Source organism: Morus notabilis, unplaced genomic scaffold (genome assembly GCF_000414095.1).
Source record: "Morus notabilis unplaced genomic scaffold, ASM41409v2 Scaffold322, whole genome shotgun sequence".
NCBI classification, from domain to species: domain Eukaryota; kingdom Viridiplantae; phylum Streptophyta; class Magnoliopsida; order Rosales; family Moraceae; genus Morus; species Morus notabilis.
The window spans coordinates 405,852-423,426 of NW_010359499.1; the positions used below are offsets into that span (position 1 = coordinate 405,852).

Below are 17,575 nucleotides of genomic sequence, written 5' to 3' on the forward strand. Positions count from 1 at the left end.
ATTGAGTCGTGGGAAATGATGGGGAAAGTGTTTTTGGGGTTATGAGGTTTTGTTGGATAATATATAGAATGGAGTGTTTCTTCTCCTGCTTTTACACAACTCATCACATGGTTTTTTTTCTTTTCTTTTTTCTTTTTATTTTTTCCTTTTTCCTATTAGTATTGTGTGGATATATAGTATTATGATGATATTGGGATTGGGATTGATGGGAGTGGTAGTGTGTTCTCTCTCTCTCTCTATCTCTCTCTCTCTCTGGATAATATATAGAATGGAGTGTTTCTTCTCCTGCTTTTACACAACTCATCACATGGTTTTTTTTCTTTTCTTTTTTCTTTTTATTTTTTCCTTTTTCCTATTAGTATTGTGTGGATATATAGTATTATGATGATATTGGGATTGGGATTGATGGGAGTGGTAGTGTGTTCTCTCTCTCTCTCTATCTCTCTCTCTCTCAAATTTCAAGGTGGGTTATTGATGTGGATCTAGAAATGTCTCTTCTCAAGGCTCTTTGGGGCAAGAGTGGGGGCTTTGTGATGTGGAAATTCTTTTTTAGTTTTGGGAAATGGGATTTGGGATAGTGTTGGTTTACCTCAAAAGGTTGGGTGTTTTCTTGGAAAGCTGGTCTTAGCTATTTTTTTTTCAATTTTTTTTTTCCTTCGAGAAAGCTGTTCTTAGTCAGTTTTTCTCCCACAGAAGAGAAATCAGTGGTTTTAATACTGTTAAAAAAGGAAAAATTAGTAGTTTTAAACTGATTAATTATTAAAAAGTGTGAAAAAAAGATAAGAGATGCATGGAACCCAGCCAGGTTATGGCTGAGCCACACTTGGGATCTTTTTCCAACCAAATTGCTGTTGATTTTACACTTTGTTGTTCATGCTTTATTCACAACAACATATTCTTACCATTGCCCTCTATGCATCATCTTTTACTGCGATAACCTCGCTTTAGAAGGATTCTAAAAAAAAAAATATCACTTTAAAAAGGAATATTATTCTAGTCCTAGAGTGTTTATACTCTTATAAAACGTTTCAAATTTCCAAATTTTGAGAAATTCAAGTATCAATAGAATTGTTGCTTTTTTTCATTATTCCCCTTTTTATAAAGACTTTTTTTTTTTTCATTTTACACAGTAAAAGCTAAGTTTTGGGAAATATAAAATGGTTTATAGTATGTTGAACCAACCCAAATCTTTTTTGTTGCACTCCATTTCGAAGTACATCCCGTCCTAATGCAATCGAAATGAGAATCAAAACAATAATAAAGTAATTAAGCAGTCCCAATACTATATTCCACTTTAAATGTGAAAAAGCATATTTGATGCCAAATTATTTTATACTCTAATTTACAAGGCTATTTTATGTGTTATATTATAACATCAAGTTAAAATAATTTGAGAACGATAATGTTGAAACAATTAAACGAAAATGTCAAAGTTTAACATATATTATATGTGATTGTATATTGTGACATAAAGACAATAACATTAATAAACTAATTGAACAATATATTAGAAAGTGAAATTTTCTACTCAAATGTTTACCGTCGGCGTTAATAAACTAATTTGACATTGTATTAAACACCATTAACCTAATTTGATGAAACGAGATAATGAGTAAATGAAGAGGGGAAAATGGTGAAATATCACCAGAAAAAAAGATATCTATTTTAGACTGAAGTATATAGTCACCATTTACCGAAGCAACGTTGACAGTGGAGGGGAGAGACGTGGAACACACGCGACAAACTGAAGGCAAAAACTTTTCACTGTGGCGGTTGTGAGAGACGAGTGACTGCCTTTTAAAATATATATATATTTCACTGTCTTTTTAAAATATTAGTTCGCTGATTTAAATTTTTAATTTAAATTAAAATATTATTTTATATGAGAGTATTTTACTATAGTAAAAAAATTAAATGTAAAATATTAGAACGCTGATTTAAATTTTTAATTTAAATTAAAATATTATTTTATATGAGAGTATTTTACTATAGTAAAAAAATTAAATGTAACTGTTTCTGAGAACTTTTTACTATCGAGTTAAAATGAACATGATTTTTATAACTTTAATTCCCTTCAAAGTTCTCCCACTCTTTGAAGGGAATTTATTTATTTTTTTAGGACAAGAAAGACATCCATCCTTTTCAAGATGAGGGAAGCTATTAAGTATTAGGGGATGTTTGGTACCTAGATTCGTTCCCTGATTCGAATCATAATTCGTAGTTCCTTAAAGTATTTTCTCTCACAAAAAATACATATGAATCGAAAATAATTCTAATCCATGAACTAAACGTCTCCTTAACCTTTTTCCTTTTTTAGCATAATACATTTAGGAGCAAATATACTTTGCAAATATACATCATGCATGAAATTGTTTACCTTTTTCCTTTTCAACATTTAAAATACATTTAGGAGGCATCCATCCTTTTTTTAGGACAACATTTAAAATGCTATTTATTTAAGTTGTGGTTTTTTTTTTTTTTGGGGTAGAAAATATCTCTACGTGGTTTTATAGAAAGGAAATAAAATTCAGCATTATTTATAAACTTTTACTCCAGATTGATTATTTTTTTTTTTCCAATAGTTTCTCCAACCAAGAAGTTTCTTAAGAGAGGAAAAAAGCAAAAAGAAAAAGAAAATTTGAGTTATCTTGGAAAATGGGTCTGCACCGTGACGGATACATGCAGTTGATTGACTAGAAAACCCAACGTACGATGTAGAAAGACTTCTGTTGAATCCAATACATATATTGATCAATTAACTTTAGGAAAAAAAAAAATGGCACGCATTAAGTCGACCTTGTTCCTTACCAAAGAGAATAACAAGACAACTTGTCTCTTTTTTTTTTTTTTTGAACAAGAGAACTAGTTTATATATCGACTACAACAATTTCCCATTACAAGAAATAGATGATAATGGAGTCTTCAGGAAAAATAAATAAATAAATAAATAAAAAGGAGATGATAGTAGAGAAAATACATCTCCCCAATCTGTGTTTTCGGTAAATTTTCCTTGAGGATAGGTGTATGATGCATCCATCATCTATATCTTAATTGCCCACCATCAGCCATCAGGTCATAGGGCATAAATTCAAGTGTACTTACTTAGACACCATATTACTCTACACAGCTATTCTATTCTATTGAAAATAAATAATTCATTAATGACCTCTCTGCATCTGAAGTCTAAACTGTCGTGGAGTACCATGCATTCACATTTCACATATCAGGTAGAAATAAACGTAAGAAATTACCCCAATAGCTACCAAGTCGGACTCGCATTTAAAACTTGAACAAACTTGAAATGCACGTAGAGTTTTCCATGATCTATCAAAATCATGACCGTACGATTATAAAAAGCCTAGTTATAATTTCATGCATGATGTAACACAGCATGACATTACTTTGCTATTAGCGTAGGAAAAAATGTTGTATAGCCCATGACGACAAATAGGATTGCAGGTCTCATTAAACATACCATGCAATAGAACAATACAATAACTATCATTGCAGACTTTATTTATTTATTTTACAGTGTGCCAAATAGCATTAGCAAGATCAGCAATTCAGTTTTCGCTGAAAGAAATCCACTCAAACAAATTAGCTAAGGAGAAGCCTGATGATTCTATAGTGTGTTCCCTTCTATTCAGATTCTTTTTTTTCTTTTTTCTTTTTTTTCTTTTTTTCCCCCTCATTACCAGAAGAGAGAAAGCAGAATCACAAAACGTAACAGTACAGAAATGTGCAGGGAAGTCGAATTAAAGCCTGGTTCTCAGGGGCAAAAAAGGGAATTCTGAATTGATCTGAGCTTTACAAATGTTCTAAAATGTTTGAATAAATAAGCCTATTTGACGCATGTCATCTATTTAATATATAGTTTAGGCGTGTTACATAATTTACAGCCAATTTACCATACAAAAAATTTGGAGCACCGAGGATGTAGAAAGTATACCTCATGGGGGTCACTATAAAAGGTATAGACAGCTCTAGATATCATCGAAAAGAGGCCCCAATCTGCAGTCAGTGAAGTTTACAAGTTAGACTAATTTCACAGAGATCTTCTATAAAATCTAATTAAGGCAAATAACAATCATCATTATCATTAAATAAAGACATACATATGCACATACTTACAAGAATGATTAAAATGAAGCATCAAAAAGAGAAAAGACTCCTTTGTTCATCTGTAGGATTGTACAACCATCGGCAGTACATGACTGCTGACCCCACTACTGATAGAAGTGACAGCATAGCTAGATATCCGAAATGTGAAACATCATTGGCAATAATTGCAACTCCTAACATCGTAGATTCAGCCAAGCTAGCAACAGCAACCTCTGTTGTCCCAATAAGATTGGCTTTCGAGGATGGTATGCCAGTTTGAAGAATCTGTGCAGCCACCACATCATACGACATGTGTCCCAGTCTTGATAGTACCTAAAAGCAAAAGTGGTATAGCTTTTCTTAAAAGCTCCAGAAGAATATCTGACAAAAAGCTCTAGGCCAGAACTTTTCCAAAGTTTCCACCAGAAAGTGTGTTCTTTATTTACAGAGAACATGTGCGATTACAATAGGAACTGAGAGTTATCTCACCCTGTCGCAGGGAAATCCTAGAAACTACGTACACTCATGGTATAAAAACAAGTTAAACAAGTATGGTTGAAATTCTACCTCGCTATAACATATTTAAACTGGCTATAATTTTATGATTAGAACAACTAATACAATCAGAATTTACGTCATCCCACAAAATCCTATTTAATGGAAATACTCCATGCTCCAGCATCTAATCCGTCGCTAATCTGACTGACTTTACCATAGTGAATCTATGTCCAAAACATCTGGAGCACGTATTGGTCAAAACTTGCTAAAGTTTTGTACAAGAATTTTATGTTCAATCAATGTATTAGATATTAGGAAAAAAAGAAAGCCAAGAATGATTCTTACAATCATACACAAGAAGAAGAGAAGAGGGCTCTGTTGAGAAAGAAATCCACTCCAATATACAGCAACAGCTACGGTGAGAAGTGAAGCTTGAAATATTAATCCAGTTGCTCCAGCCTGGTGGTTAAGAGACTCTTTGAGAACTCGATCTAATACTAAATTATAATAAAGTGGAGAAAATAAGAAAGAATGGGACAACAACCTTTAGAATACCAAGTCGCTTGATCAGGCTCGCAGACACAAATGTTGCTGCAACACCCATGAAAGCACATAATCCACTAAACCCCCCTATGATTGATGGATTTAGACCTGTTAAAGAATGTCATCTCAGTTAAAATTAAGCTTAAGCCAAGAAATTTTGTGAGGTTGTAGTACAAGATCTTCTCTTGGTTTAAAACTAAGAAGGGAAAATTAGAAAAAAGAAAAATGGCATCGGCACCAAAGCACACTAAGAAAAATCACTCTTCCAATTCCTAGATTTTAAACAACATACGTTAAAGGTGTCGACAGATGATACTGAGGACATCTCAGGCCACAACACACAAAATAATCCACAAACTGTAGTTTGTAATTTGAAGAAATCAAGAGTAAATACAAGCCCATAACTTAAAATATCGGTGTCATATACTAAATCGCCTAGTTCAGCAGCATCTTACATAGCAGCCACTGACTATTGATAGTTAGATCTCTTCAGGGTATTATATTTTTACAGCAAATATAAGTTGGCGTCATCTTGGTTAGAGTATATTATAGGTGATCCCAATTAATTTAGATCTTGAACTTTAGAAACAATCAAGCCCACCCAAATACTTGTGAATTGTGGAAAAAGTTAAGACGATACCACGCTGTGTTAAAAATGCTGTCATCAAACTGCTTGGAGTGAGAACAATATTGAAATAAAGGAGCACGTAAGCAAGGCTTGCAGGAAGAACTGGCTGCTGCATGTATTCCTTCCACCCGAGCTTGATAGCTTCCACACCTTTATCCACTGGTTTATCCATGGATTCAATTAATGAAATACGAAGAATATTCTCTTTTCCAGCAAAAAACGGTTCAAACACCAAATTTTACCTATACTTTCGGCATCAGGAAGAGCTCCATCATCGAATGTTCTGCAACAAGTTTGTGAGCATTTAGGGCGGTCAAGAACTCCGGAAGAGAGCTTGTTGGTTAACCATGTCAGGATTACCTGAGAATTCGAATTATACAGTGAAGGATGAAAATAACACTTATCTTCCTAAGAAGGAAAAATTGAAAGAAAGAAAGACCGAAGAAATGGTACACAAAAGGTGAACAGAAGACCAATTACCGCAAATGGCAATGACCACACCATTAAACCAGCAGCAAACTTCAGGCAGGTTACAGGATCAAACTTGGAGAGAAGAATGCCAAATAATGATGCTCCCCCTATCTGTTATAATTCTATGTGAATATATGAGTTCATCTACTGGAATTTGAGGTCATCAGGAACATATAGGACCAGAAATATCTATACACCTTTTAAGAGTACACACCATTCTTAGGTAAACAAGCAAACACGAACTTTATATCGATGCATAATTTTTTTTTTATAAAAAAATCTATACCCATATATCGAAAGAGAAATCCATCATACCTCACAGAGAAGATCAATTCGATTAAGAATTGCATTTGCTTGTGCAAGAGCAACGGGCCTATTCACTCCTGCCAACTGTCCACGCAAAAATGCTAGTTAAAGGCAACTCATTTTGAGAGAACAGTAAGCATATGAAGTAACAATGTAACATATGTGTTGAAATACACAGAATATTCTCATAAGATTAGTCAACTTTCCGGTTTATGTTTGATGTAAATAGGCAGATTTGTTTCCTTCTTTCATTTGCGTAGATTAGTCAAAGATTGTGAACTAGGAAAGTTAGCTGTATTTTATTCTTTTCTGTTTTTTATTTTTCTTTCTTGTTTTCTTTCTGCTTGTATTCGGCTATTTATAGCCTGTAAATTTCAGTGATGAATGACAAGTTTTTTTAAACCATTCTTTCTACATGGTATCAGAGCCGATATTTGGCCTTCTTCGTTTCAGCCTCCATCACTGATTTTTCTTCTTCTTTTCCTCTCCTTGTTATTCACCATGTCGAAACAACCTCTGAATCTTCTTCAACTTCTTCCACGAAAACCAATCAAACCCGACTGTTGCACCATGATTCCCATTCGGTGCAAATCACCACCATTCGTCTTAATGAGGGAAATTTCTTGCGTTGGTCCCAATCCGTTCAAATGTACTCCGGGGAAGAGGAAAGATAGGTTACTTGACAGGCGAAACTCAAGCTCCTAAGAATACTAATCCGGCATATGCAACATGGGATGCAGAAAACTCGATGATTATGGCCTGCTTGGTGAACTCCATGGTCGAGGAAATCAGTGCAAACTACATGTGCTATTCCACTACAAAAGAACTGTGGGACAGTGTGGTTGAAATGTATTCAGATCTTGGAACTTATTCACAAATGTTTGAACTCCAACAGAAGATTGAAGAGGCTCGGCAAGGAGAGGGGAGTGTGACCAGGTATTTTAATATCCTTAAGAATCTTTGGCAGGATTAAGACTTGTTTAATGATTATGAATGGAAAAGTCAGGATTGTAACCATCACAAGAAAACTGTAGAGAATGGTAGAATTTTTCAGTTTTTGGCAGGTCTTAACGTCGAGTTTGATGAAGGGGGAGAATCCTTGGAAGAAAGCCTCTTCCCTCCATTGGAGAAGTATTCTCGGAAGTCAGAAGGGAGGAGACCAGGCGTCTGTCAAGCTGGGAAAAAAGGGGGTTGTGAACCCAACTGAATCAACTGCTCTCGCTGCGGAAGAACCCAAAACCCCAGCCGGAAATCAAGCTACGAACAAGTCATCATACAGCCAAAACCAGCGGCGGTTCGATGAAAAATCTCGAGCATGGTGTGATTATTGCAATAAACCACGTCATACCCGAGAAACTTGCTGGAAGCTTCATGGAAAACCAGCAAATTTGAAAGGTAGCAGACCCGGGGAAAAAACTAGCCATGCATCCTCCTCAGCCAATGCAGCCGAGACATTCAGCAAAGAGCAAATTGATTTCCTCTTGAAACTGCTAAAATCTAATTCATCCTCTAGTACTCCTAATGTTTCCTTGGCCTAAACAGGTAGTGATTTTAGTGTTTTTTCTTATTGCACAAGTTTCAATTCTTCTCCTTGCATCATTGATTTAGGAGCTACTGATCACATGACCAGTGTCTCCCACTTATTCACTACATATTTTCCTTGTTCTGGTAATGAAAAAATTCGAATTGCAGACGGTAGTTTCTCATCTATTAGATCCCTTGTGCCATTGATCTGTATTCTGCTTCTGCACTGCTTCGAGCCACTACGTTTTGTTTCTTGCTCCTCCAAGTAACTGGGTTTCCCCATACAAATGTGCAGTAGCCAGATGTAGACCTTCTATTTGACGTAGATCCCGCCCAATCTGCATCTATGTAAGCTTCAATACCTCGTCGTTCATTCTTCTCAAAGAACAGTCCTTTTCCCGGTGAACTCTTCAAGTACCTCAGGATGCGGTAGGCTGCTTCTAGATGTTCTTCATGGGGAGAATGCATAAACTGGCTCACTAGGCTGACAGCGAATGCTATATCTGGTCGAGTATGTGATAAGTAGATTAGCTTCCCGACTAGTCTTTGGTACTGAGCTGTATCCACCTGTCTTCCTTCTTTGTTTCCAAACTTCTAATTTGGATCAACTGGTGTTTCGGCAGGGCGACATCCACTCATCCCGGTCTCTTTAAGAAGATCAATCACATACTTCCTTTGTGAAATTGCAACTCCCTTTCTTGACCTGGCTACTTCCATACCAAGGAAGTATTTTAGTGAGCCTAGGTCCTTAATCTCAAATTCGGAAGCCAGACTTTGCTTTAAACGATTCATCTCAATAGTATCATCCCCAGTAAGGATGATGTCATCCACATACACTATAAGAACAGCTACTTTCCCATTGGAGTGTCTTGTGAACATCGTGTGATCTGCTTGCCCCTGGTCATATCCCTGTCTTCTCACAAATTGAGTGAATCTCTCGAACCAAGCTCTTGGGGATTGTTTTAGACCATACAGAGACTTTTTTAGCTTGCATACCCGGGTTCCATATTTTTCTTCAAATCCTGGAGGTGGATCCATGTAGACTTCTTCATCCAAATCGCCATTAAGGAACGCATTCTTCACATCTAGTTGCTGTAGTGGCCAATCTAAGTTGGCTGATAGGAGTACCCTGATAGTATTGAGCTTTGCCACTGGTGCAAAGGTTTCAAGGTAGTCAATCACATATGTTTGAGTGAACCCTTTTGCTACTAGGCGAGCCTTGTATCTTTCCAGAGATCCATCTAATTTGTATTTTGTTGTGAACACCCATTTACAGCCAACAGTCTTCTTCCCCTTTGGCAGTTCTATCACTTCCCAAGTTCCATTCTTTTCAAGGGCTTTCATTTCCTCGAGAACAGCTTCCTTCCATTCAGGAACCTTTAGAGCATCTTGCACATTCTTTGGAGTTTCCACACTAGACAATTGTGAGGTAAAGGCAGAGAAAACAGGTGACAGATTTTTGTAGGACACAAAGTTTGATATGGGATATTTTGCACAACTTCGGACCCCTTTGCGCTTAGCAATAGGAAGGTCAGCCTCAGGTATATAGGACTCGGATTCAAGATTGGGTAGGTTGGTGTGAATAGATATAGTGTGAGGAATACCTGATTCGGGAATATTCTGTGGTGTAGGATCCGGACTGATCTGTGGTTCAGGCTCTTGGCAGTGTTGGCTAGTTTCAGTCTCTATTCCTTGCTTCCGGTTCTTCTTCCTATAAACCAACAGTTTTTGTGTTCCTGTTTGTTCCCTATTTTCATCTTTATTAATGTTATGAGATGACTCTATAGACTCAGGATTCAAATTTTCATTACTCACATCACCTAACTCTGTATTTATTAGGAAATTTAGGCTTCTTGCAGTTTCTATTTCAAAGTTCGAATCTTCCATTATGCTCTCCTCCTGAAGATGAGTACCAAAAAATGGTTGAGACTCAAAGAAGGTAACATCCATTGTGACAAACATTTTTTTTGAGCTCACGTCATAGCACTTATATCCTCTTTGGTTCAGAGCATAGCCTACAAATATGCACTTTCTAGCGCGAGGATCTAACTTTCCCCTATTTTGGCTGTGAATATGGACAAATGCACTACACCCAAACACTCTCAAAGGTAAATCTGTAGTCAACTTAGAGGCAGGGAAAGTGTTCTTGAAGACACTTAGGGGTGTTTTATAATCTAAAACTTTGGTAGGCATGCGGTTTATGAGGTATGTGGCAGTTAGGAGAGCCTCTCCCCAAAGGTACTTAGGAACACCATTAGTAAATAATAATGCTCTCGTGACTTCTAGGAGGTGTTTATTTTTTCTTTCCGCTATGCCATTCTGTTGGGGTGTATCTGAACACGAACTTTGATGTATTATACCCTTGTCTAAAAAATATCCTCCCAATATTTCATTAAAGTATTCTCTGCCATTATCACTCCTAAACACTTTTATTTTCTCTTGAAATTGTGTTTCAATCATTGTATAGAATACCTGAAATATCTCTTTTACTTCAGACTTGTCCCTTAATAAATATACCCAAGTGAGTCGTGTGTGATCATCTATAAAGCTAACAAACCATTTTTTTCCATACATTGTTGAGGCTCGAGATGGTCCCCAAACATCACTATGAATTAATAAAAACGGTTTTGATGCTTGATATGGTCTAGCGGGAAAGAAAGAACGATGATGCTTAGCTAGTTCACAAATCTCACATTTAAAAGAAGATGGACTTTTATTTCTAAATAAATCAGGTAACAAATGTTTTAAGTAATAAAAACTAGGATGCCCTAATCTATAATGCCAAATCATAACATTATTAGAAACGGAAATAGAGTTGAAACAAGAGTTTGTAACTTGGTGTCCTGATTCGGTTCCATCTTCAAGGAAATAGAGACCTCCACTTTCTCTAGCACTGCCAATCGTCCTCCCCGAGACCATGTCCTGAAACTCACACCGAGAAGAGTAAAAAATAACACGACAATTAAGAAAACTTGTTATCTGACTGACAGACACAAGATTGCAAGAGAGTTTTGGAACATGGAGTACATCATGCAAGGTTATATAATTGGAAATTTTGACAGTCCCTGTTCCAGCAATTGCGGAAAGGGAACCATCAGCAATTCTAATCTTCCTATTCCCTGCACATGGAGTATAAGTTGAAAAAAAAAGGGAGCAACCTGTCATGTGATCAGTGGCTCCTGAATCTATGATCTAGGAGCTGTTTTGTTTGGGATTAACACTGAGGAAGGCTGAGGCGAGATTACCTGTTTTGACAAAAGAACATTAAGGGGTTGATTGGTTTACTCGAAAGTGTGAAGACTGAAAGAGTTTGTGCAGCTGCTCTAATTGTTCCTTTGTGAAAGACAGCCCTTCAGAAGTACCTTGCTGCCCCTGATCTTCACTGGTTGCTTGAGCCAAGAAGCCCCTGGAATCAACACTTTTTTTTTTCCAGTTCTGCGGTTTTCCGTGGATCTTCCAGCAATTTTTCCTCGTATGCCAATGTTTTTTGCAGTGGTCACACCAGGGCTTCTTCTTCCTGTCATTATCTGAGTCAATCCTCATTCACAAAAAGGCTGAATTACCAGCCACCGCAGCCACTGGTTTGTTATCCTCCTCGGTCTTCATCATAACTTTCCTCCTAGTCTCCTCTCTTCTAATTTCAGAAAACGCCTCCCGAAGAGTTGTTAGGGGATTTTTTCCAAGAATCCTAGACCTAATCTCATCATAGACTCGGTCCAAACCAGCCAAAAAAAGGTACACCCAATCACTTTCTTCTTTTTTCATAAATCTAACGCTATCCATCGGGCAATCCCACTCATCATTATAGCATTGATCTAATTCTTGCCATAGAGACACCATCTCATTATAATAAATGGTAACCTCACGCTCACCTTGTTTGGATTTCCACAACTTGGTTTTTAATTCAAAAATTTGTGAGGAATTTTCAAGATCGGAATAGGTTTCTCTCACTGCATCCCATACATCTTTTGCAGTGGGAAGGAAAAGATAGGGCTTACCTATAGTTGGTTCCATAGAGTTAATTAACCATGCAGTAACTAACGAATTTTCTGACCTCCATGCCCTTAGTTTCGGATCCCCATCTCCAGGCTTCTTCACTTCTCCATTCAAATGACCGAGTTCTCCCCTTCCATCAATGGCCAACTTCACTGATTGTGCCCATTCTAGGTAGTTCTTCCCGTTCAGTTTGTGGAGAGTCAATTGGAACGAAAATTGAGTCGAGTCTCCTCCTTGTGCCATGGTGGTTCGATCTGGTTCACCACGATTAGAATCTCCTGCCCTAGAGGATGCCGAGGATCCGCCTTCTTCTGTGATGGCCGTTTCAGCCATGGATTAAGAAGGTATTTTTCGGCTCTGATACCATGAAGGTTTCAGGGCAGAAAAGAATATTCTTTATTGATTAATTTCTATACAAGAAGTTACAATATTTATAGAAGAAAACCCTATAGGAATCAGGAAATAAAATCCCACGGAAAGAGGGATTAGATGAGATCCTTATCTCAAGAGATCTCCTTTAAAAACTGAAAGTATAAACTACTTTCCTATCTTATCTCTAAGCCCCTATTAACCGGATTATTCCTATTTTCTACAACTTCGATGAAGAATTCGCTAGTAATAAAAAGGCTCAAGGTCTTAGTAGTATTAGTTCAAATTCTGTTTATGAAGAAATTATGCTTTGACATTATAGACTAGGATATCCTAGTTTTCCATATCTTAAACATTCATTTCCTCAATTATGTTACTAAGCCTTATCAACCTTCCAAACCATTTTATCTTGTGCATAGTGATGTATGGGGCCCTTAAAGGTAACAACTTTATTAGGGAAAAAATGGTTTGTGACATTTATAGATGATCATACACGATTATGCTGGATATATTTGATGAATGAAAAATCTGAGGTAGGAAAATTGTTTAAGGAATTTTACAATATGATTGAAAATCAATTTCAAACCAAAATAAGCATCCTAAGAACTGATAATGGAACTGAATACTACAATGAATATGTGGGAAATTTTTAAAAGGAAAAAGGGATTCACCATCAATCTACGTGTGTAGATACTCCTAAACAAAATGGGATTGCCGAAAGAAAGAATAAACATTTACTTGAGGTTGCCCATGCCATAATGTTCACTATGCATGTCCCAAAATATTTGTGGGGAGAGGCGATTCTAACCACATCATATCTAATAAATAGGATGCCTACCCGAGCCTTAAAATATACTACACCTTTAGAATGCTTTAAACGTATTTTTCGAGAATGTAGGATACACTCGGATTTACCAATAAAGGTCTTTGGCTGTACAGTTTATGTTCACATACCCTACAAAACTCACTCAAAATTTGATCCAAGGGCTGAAAAATGTGTATTCATAGGTTATGCTCCAAACAAGAAGGGATATAAGTGTTATAACCCTCAAACTAGTAAGACCTATGTAAGTATGGACGTTTCTTTTGTGGAAGACCGACCCTACTTTAGCAGAAATTATCTTCAGAGGGGGGAGTCTCATTCTTTTTTAGTGCATTCATTTCCTCCATGACTGTTAATCTCCAATTCTGATCATCTAGTGCTTCCTGGATATTTCTAGGAACAAACAGGTGATATTTTGGAAAGAAATGCTCTATGATTACAAGAAAGTCTGTGATAGGATAAATATTTTGCAATGGGGTGATTTGTACAAGTTTGGACACCTTTCCTAATGGCAATAGGAATACTAAGATCTGACAACTCATTTGATGGTACAGAGGAATTTGAAGGAATAGGAGATGAATTTGAAGGAAGAGGAATAGAATTACCTGAAGAATCTCTTGGACCATCACTCGGATTTGGCTGGTCTGATGCTAGAGCAGATTGGTCTTTATTACTTCTTTGAGTTTTTCTCCTAGTATAAACCAGAAGCTCAGGAGGATTTTGATTCTGTAGTATTTCTCCTTCTACATGTTCATTGTTTATGCTTGGGGATGATATAATAGGATTTCCTTAAGGCAAGACTAGTGGCGAAGCCGAGTGGATAGACAAAATGTCTTGCTCATGGAATTTGTGAAGTAATATGGATTAGAAGACTACTGGAGGATTTGAAACTGGCAGAGGCCTCACCTATGAAAGTATATTGCGACAATAAAGCAACAATTTCTATTGCACACAATCCAGCTCTACATGATAGAACAAAGCATGTAAAAGTGAAGACATTTTATCAAAGAGAAACTTGATAGTGGACAGATTTGCATGACATACATTCCCACGACTGATCAAGTTGCTGATGTTCTCACAAAGGGATTTCACAAGAAACAATTCGATAGACTAATTAGCAAGCTGTATATGGAAGATATTCTCCATCCCGCTTGAGGAAGAGTGTTGAAATACACAGAATATTCTCATAAGATTAGTCAACTTTCCGGTTTATGTTTGATGTAAATAGGCAGATTTGTTTCCTTCTTTCATTTGCGTAGATTAGTCAAAGATTGTGAATTAGGAAAGTTAGAATTAGGAAAGTTAGCTGTATTTTATTCTTTCCTGTTTTTTATTTTTCTTTCTTGTTTTCTTTCTGCTTGTATTCAGCTATTTATAGCCTGTAAAAGTGATGAATGAGAAGTTTTTTTGAACCATTCTTTCTGCAATATGTGTGTAATTGAACACAGACTCGTTTAGATTTTAATTGAACAACTATCCACACAAAAATGCTAGTTAAAGGCAACTCATTTTGAGAGAACAATAAGCATATGAAGTAACTGTTGGAAATCCGGGATTACATATCCCAAAATAGTATGAGAAGATTTGTATCAATAATAGGCAGGATTTGTGTTGTCAAACATAGGAAATTAAGCTGTAAATATCCTACGTTCCTTATTTGTTAGTTTCTTTATTCTAAAATAGTCAACTTCCTAAGATTGTATTGATAGCCTAGTGTATATATTTGTATCCGAGTTCTTTGACAGGATGAATGAAAAATATTCTCCGATTTCCCACATGGTATCAGAGCCATTGTTCGGCCTTCTTCATTTCAACCTTCATCGCTGAATTTTGTTCCAGTCCTTCATTGCCATTCCTCTTAGTCTTCATCGCTGATATTCTATGTTTGTTTCAGCCTTAATCGCTGGTTTTTTCAATCCTGGCTTCTTGTTTCAACCTTCATTGTTTCGGCCTTTTTTCCTATTAGAATCAATCTTTCTTTTCCCTCTCAACATGTCCATGACAACACAGTCTTCCCAATCTCGAAATACTGCCCAGCCAGAAGAGACACAATTGATTCACTCAACGGGAGAACTTCCAAGTAAGGCTGCCTACAGATTAAATGGAAAAAACTACATGAAATGGTCTCAGGTGGTTCGAACATTCCTAAAGGGAAAAGGGAAAATTAGTCATCTACTTGGTAGACCCAAGAAGGGGGAACCCATGTTTGATGCTTGGGATTAAGAGGATTCCATGGTCATGTCTTGGCTGTGGAATTCCATGCTACCAGAAAACGGTGCCACTTTCATGTTTCTACCAACAGATCTATTCTAAGGTGAAAGATGTTGCATGAATTTTTGAGATTAAGACTAAACTCTGGGCAGCCAAACAAGGTGAGCGTTCAGTCACGGAGTATGCCAATTCATTGTGTAGGAAAAGAGGGCAGATTAAGGAGGAAAACCTAGAGAGCCGAAATCTCTCACTTTCTTATTATTCATAACATAGGTTACATTAGTTTAAATAGAAAGGAACAATATCTCCGGTTCCTAGAATTAAGGAGCAAGAAAAAGGAAACATAACCAAATCCGGAAATATCTAAAACAGAAAATATTCAAATTCTAATTTCCTGATTCTATGGGATATTATTTCCTAACTTTCCAGCACTCCCCCTCAAGTTGGTGCATAGATGTCAATCATGCCCAACTTGCTTATTAGATGTTGAAAGTTGTGTCTTGCGAGCCCCTTGGTCAAGATGTCGGCAGTTTGCTGACTAGAAGGAACAAACGGCATGCAAATATTCCTTGCTTCAAGTTTTTCTTTAATGAAGTGTAGATCAATCTCAATGGGCTTCGTTCGATCATGCTGAACGGGATTGTGAGCGATACTTATTGCAGCCTTATTGTCGCAGTACAGCTTCAGGGGAAGTTCTACACGCTTCTTGAGTTCTTCTAGGATTCTGTATATCCATAACACCTCACAGATTCCTTGAGCCATTGCTCTAAACTCAGCCTCTGCACTACTTCTAGCAACAACACTTTGCTTCTTACTCCGCAAGTAACTAAGTTTCCCCACACAAAGGTACAATACCCTGAGGTAGACCTCCTGTCAGTCACTGAACCTGCCCAATCTGCGTCGGTAAATACCTCGACACTTCTTTGATTAGTCTTCTCGAAAAGTAGACCTTTCCCCGGAGTGGATTTCAAGTACCTCAAAATTCGGTAGACCGCCTCAAGATGTTCTTCATAAGGTGCATGCATGAACTGACTAACAACACTGACTGAGAAGGCAATATCAGGTTGAGTATGGGATAGATAAATTAGTTTCCCAACTAATCTCTGGTATCTACCAGTATCAACACGAACACGTCGCTCTTCCCAGAGTTTAACATTGGGATCCATGGGAGTCTCAGCCGGTCTACAACCACTCATCCCGGTTTCCTTCAACAGATCAAGAATGTATTTTCGTTGAGAGACAACAATTCCTTTTCTTGAAGGAGCCACTTCCATACCAAGGAAATATCTTAGCGCTCCCAAATCCTTGATTTCAAACTCTAATGCAAGGTTCTTCTTCAGTTTCTCCATTTCAATCACATCATCACCTGTGAGAATAATATCATCAACATACACTATCAGCACAGCAACTTTTCCTTCAGAAGAGAACTTGAAAAACAAGGTATGATCAGCTTGTCCTTGAGAATATCCTTGTTTTCTGACTGATTGTGTGAACTTCTCAAACCAAGCCCTTGGGGACTGTTTGAGCCCATACAAGGACTTTTTTAACCTGCACACTCTTGAGCCAAATTTCTCTTCAAAGCTGGGTGGACTATCCATGTACACCTCCTCCTCCAAATCACCATTGAGGAAGGCATTCTTCACATCTAGTTGTTGCAAGGGCCAATCTAAATTAGCAGCAATAGATAAAAGCACTCTTACCGTGTTCAATTTTGCAACAGGAGCAAAAGTCTCAGAGTAATCGATGCCATATGTCTGGGTGAATCCCCTTGCCACCAATGTAGCCTTGTATCTTTCCACTGAACCGTCTGAGTTATACTTCACCGTGAAAACCCATTTACAGCCCACGGTAGTCTTTCCCTTTGGCAACGCCTCAATGCTCCAAGTACTGTTCTTCTCAAGAGCTCTCATCTCTTCAAACACTGCTTCCTTCCACTTTGGAACTTTTAGAGCCTCTTGTACATTGTTAGGGATTTCTACACTGGATAATTGAGTGGTAAACGCAACCAGAGATGGAGACAGTTTTGAGTATGACACAAATTTAGACAGCGGATGACTAGTACAGGATCTAATCCCTTTACGTAGAGCTATAGGAATTTCATAATC

The 17,575-nt window shown here is 37.2% G+C and overlaps 1 protein-coding gene across 1 annotated transcript in view; it reads right to left on the reverse strand.

Annotated features, from left to right (window-relative positions):
- Positions 1-3,539: 3,539 nt before the first annotated feature.
- LOC21401867 (solute carrier family 40 member 3, chloroplastic) overlaps positions 3,540-17,575 on the reverse strand; it is a 46,802-nt gene continuing 32,766 nt past the window's right edge. The window contains exons 7-14 of the mRNA XM_010094671.2: positions 6,557-6,631; positions 6,251-6,352; positions 6,013-6,130; positions 5,783-5,929; positions 5,144-5,250; positions 4,945-5,058; positions 4,132-4,434; positions 3,540-4,011 (exon numbers count right to left, since the gene is read on the reverse strand). Coding sequence (XP_010092973.1) covers positions 4,153-4,434; positions 4,945-5,058; positions 5,144-5,250; positions 5,783-5,929; positions 6,013-6,130; positions 6,251-6,352; positions 6,557-6,631 — 945 coding nt within the window. The 3' untranslated portion in view covers positions 3,540-4,011; positions 4,132-4,152. The remainder of the gene's footprint in view (positions 4,012-4,131; positions 4,435-4,944; positions 5,059-5,143; positions 5,251-5,782; positions 5,930-6,012; positions 6,131-6,250; positions 6,353-6,556; positions 6,632-17,575) is intronic.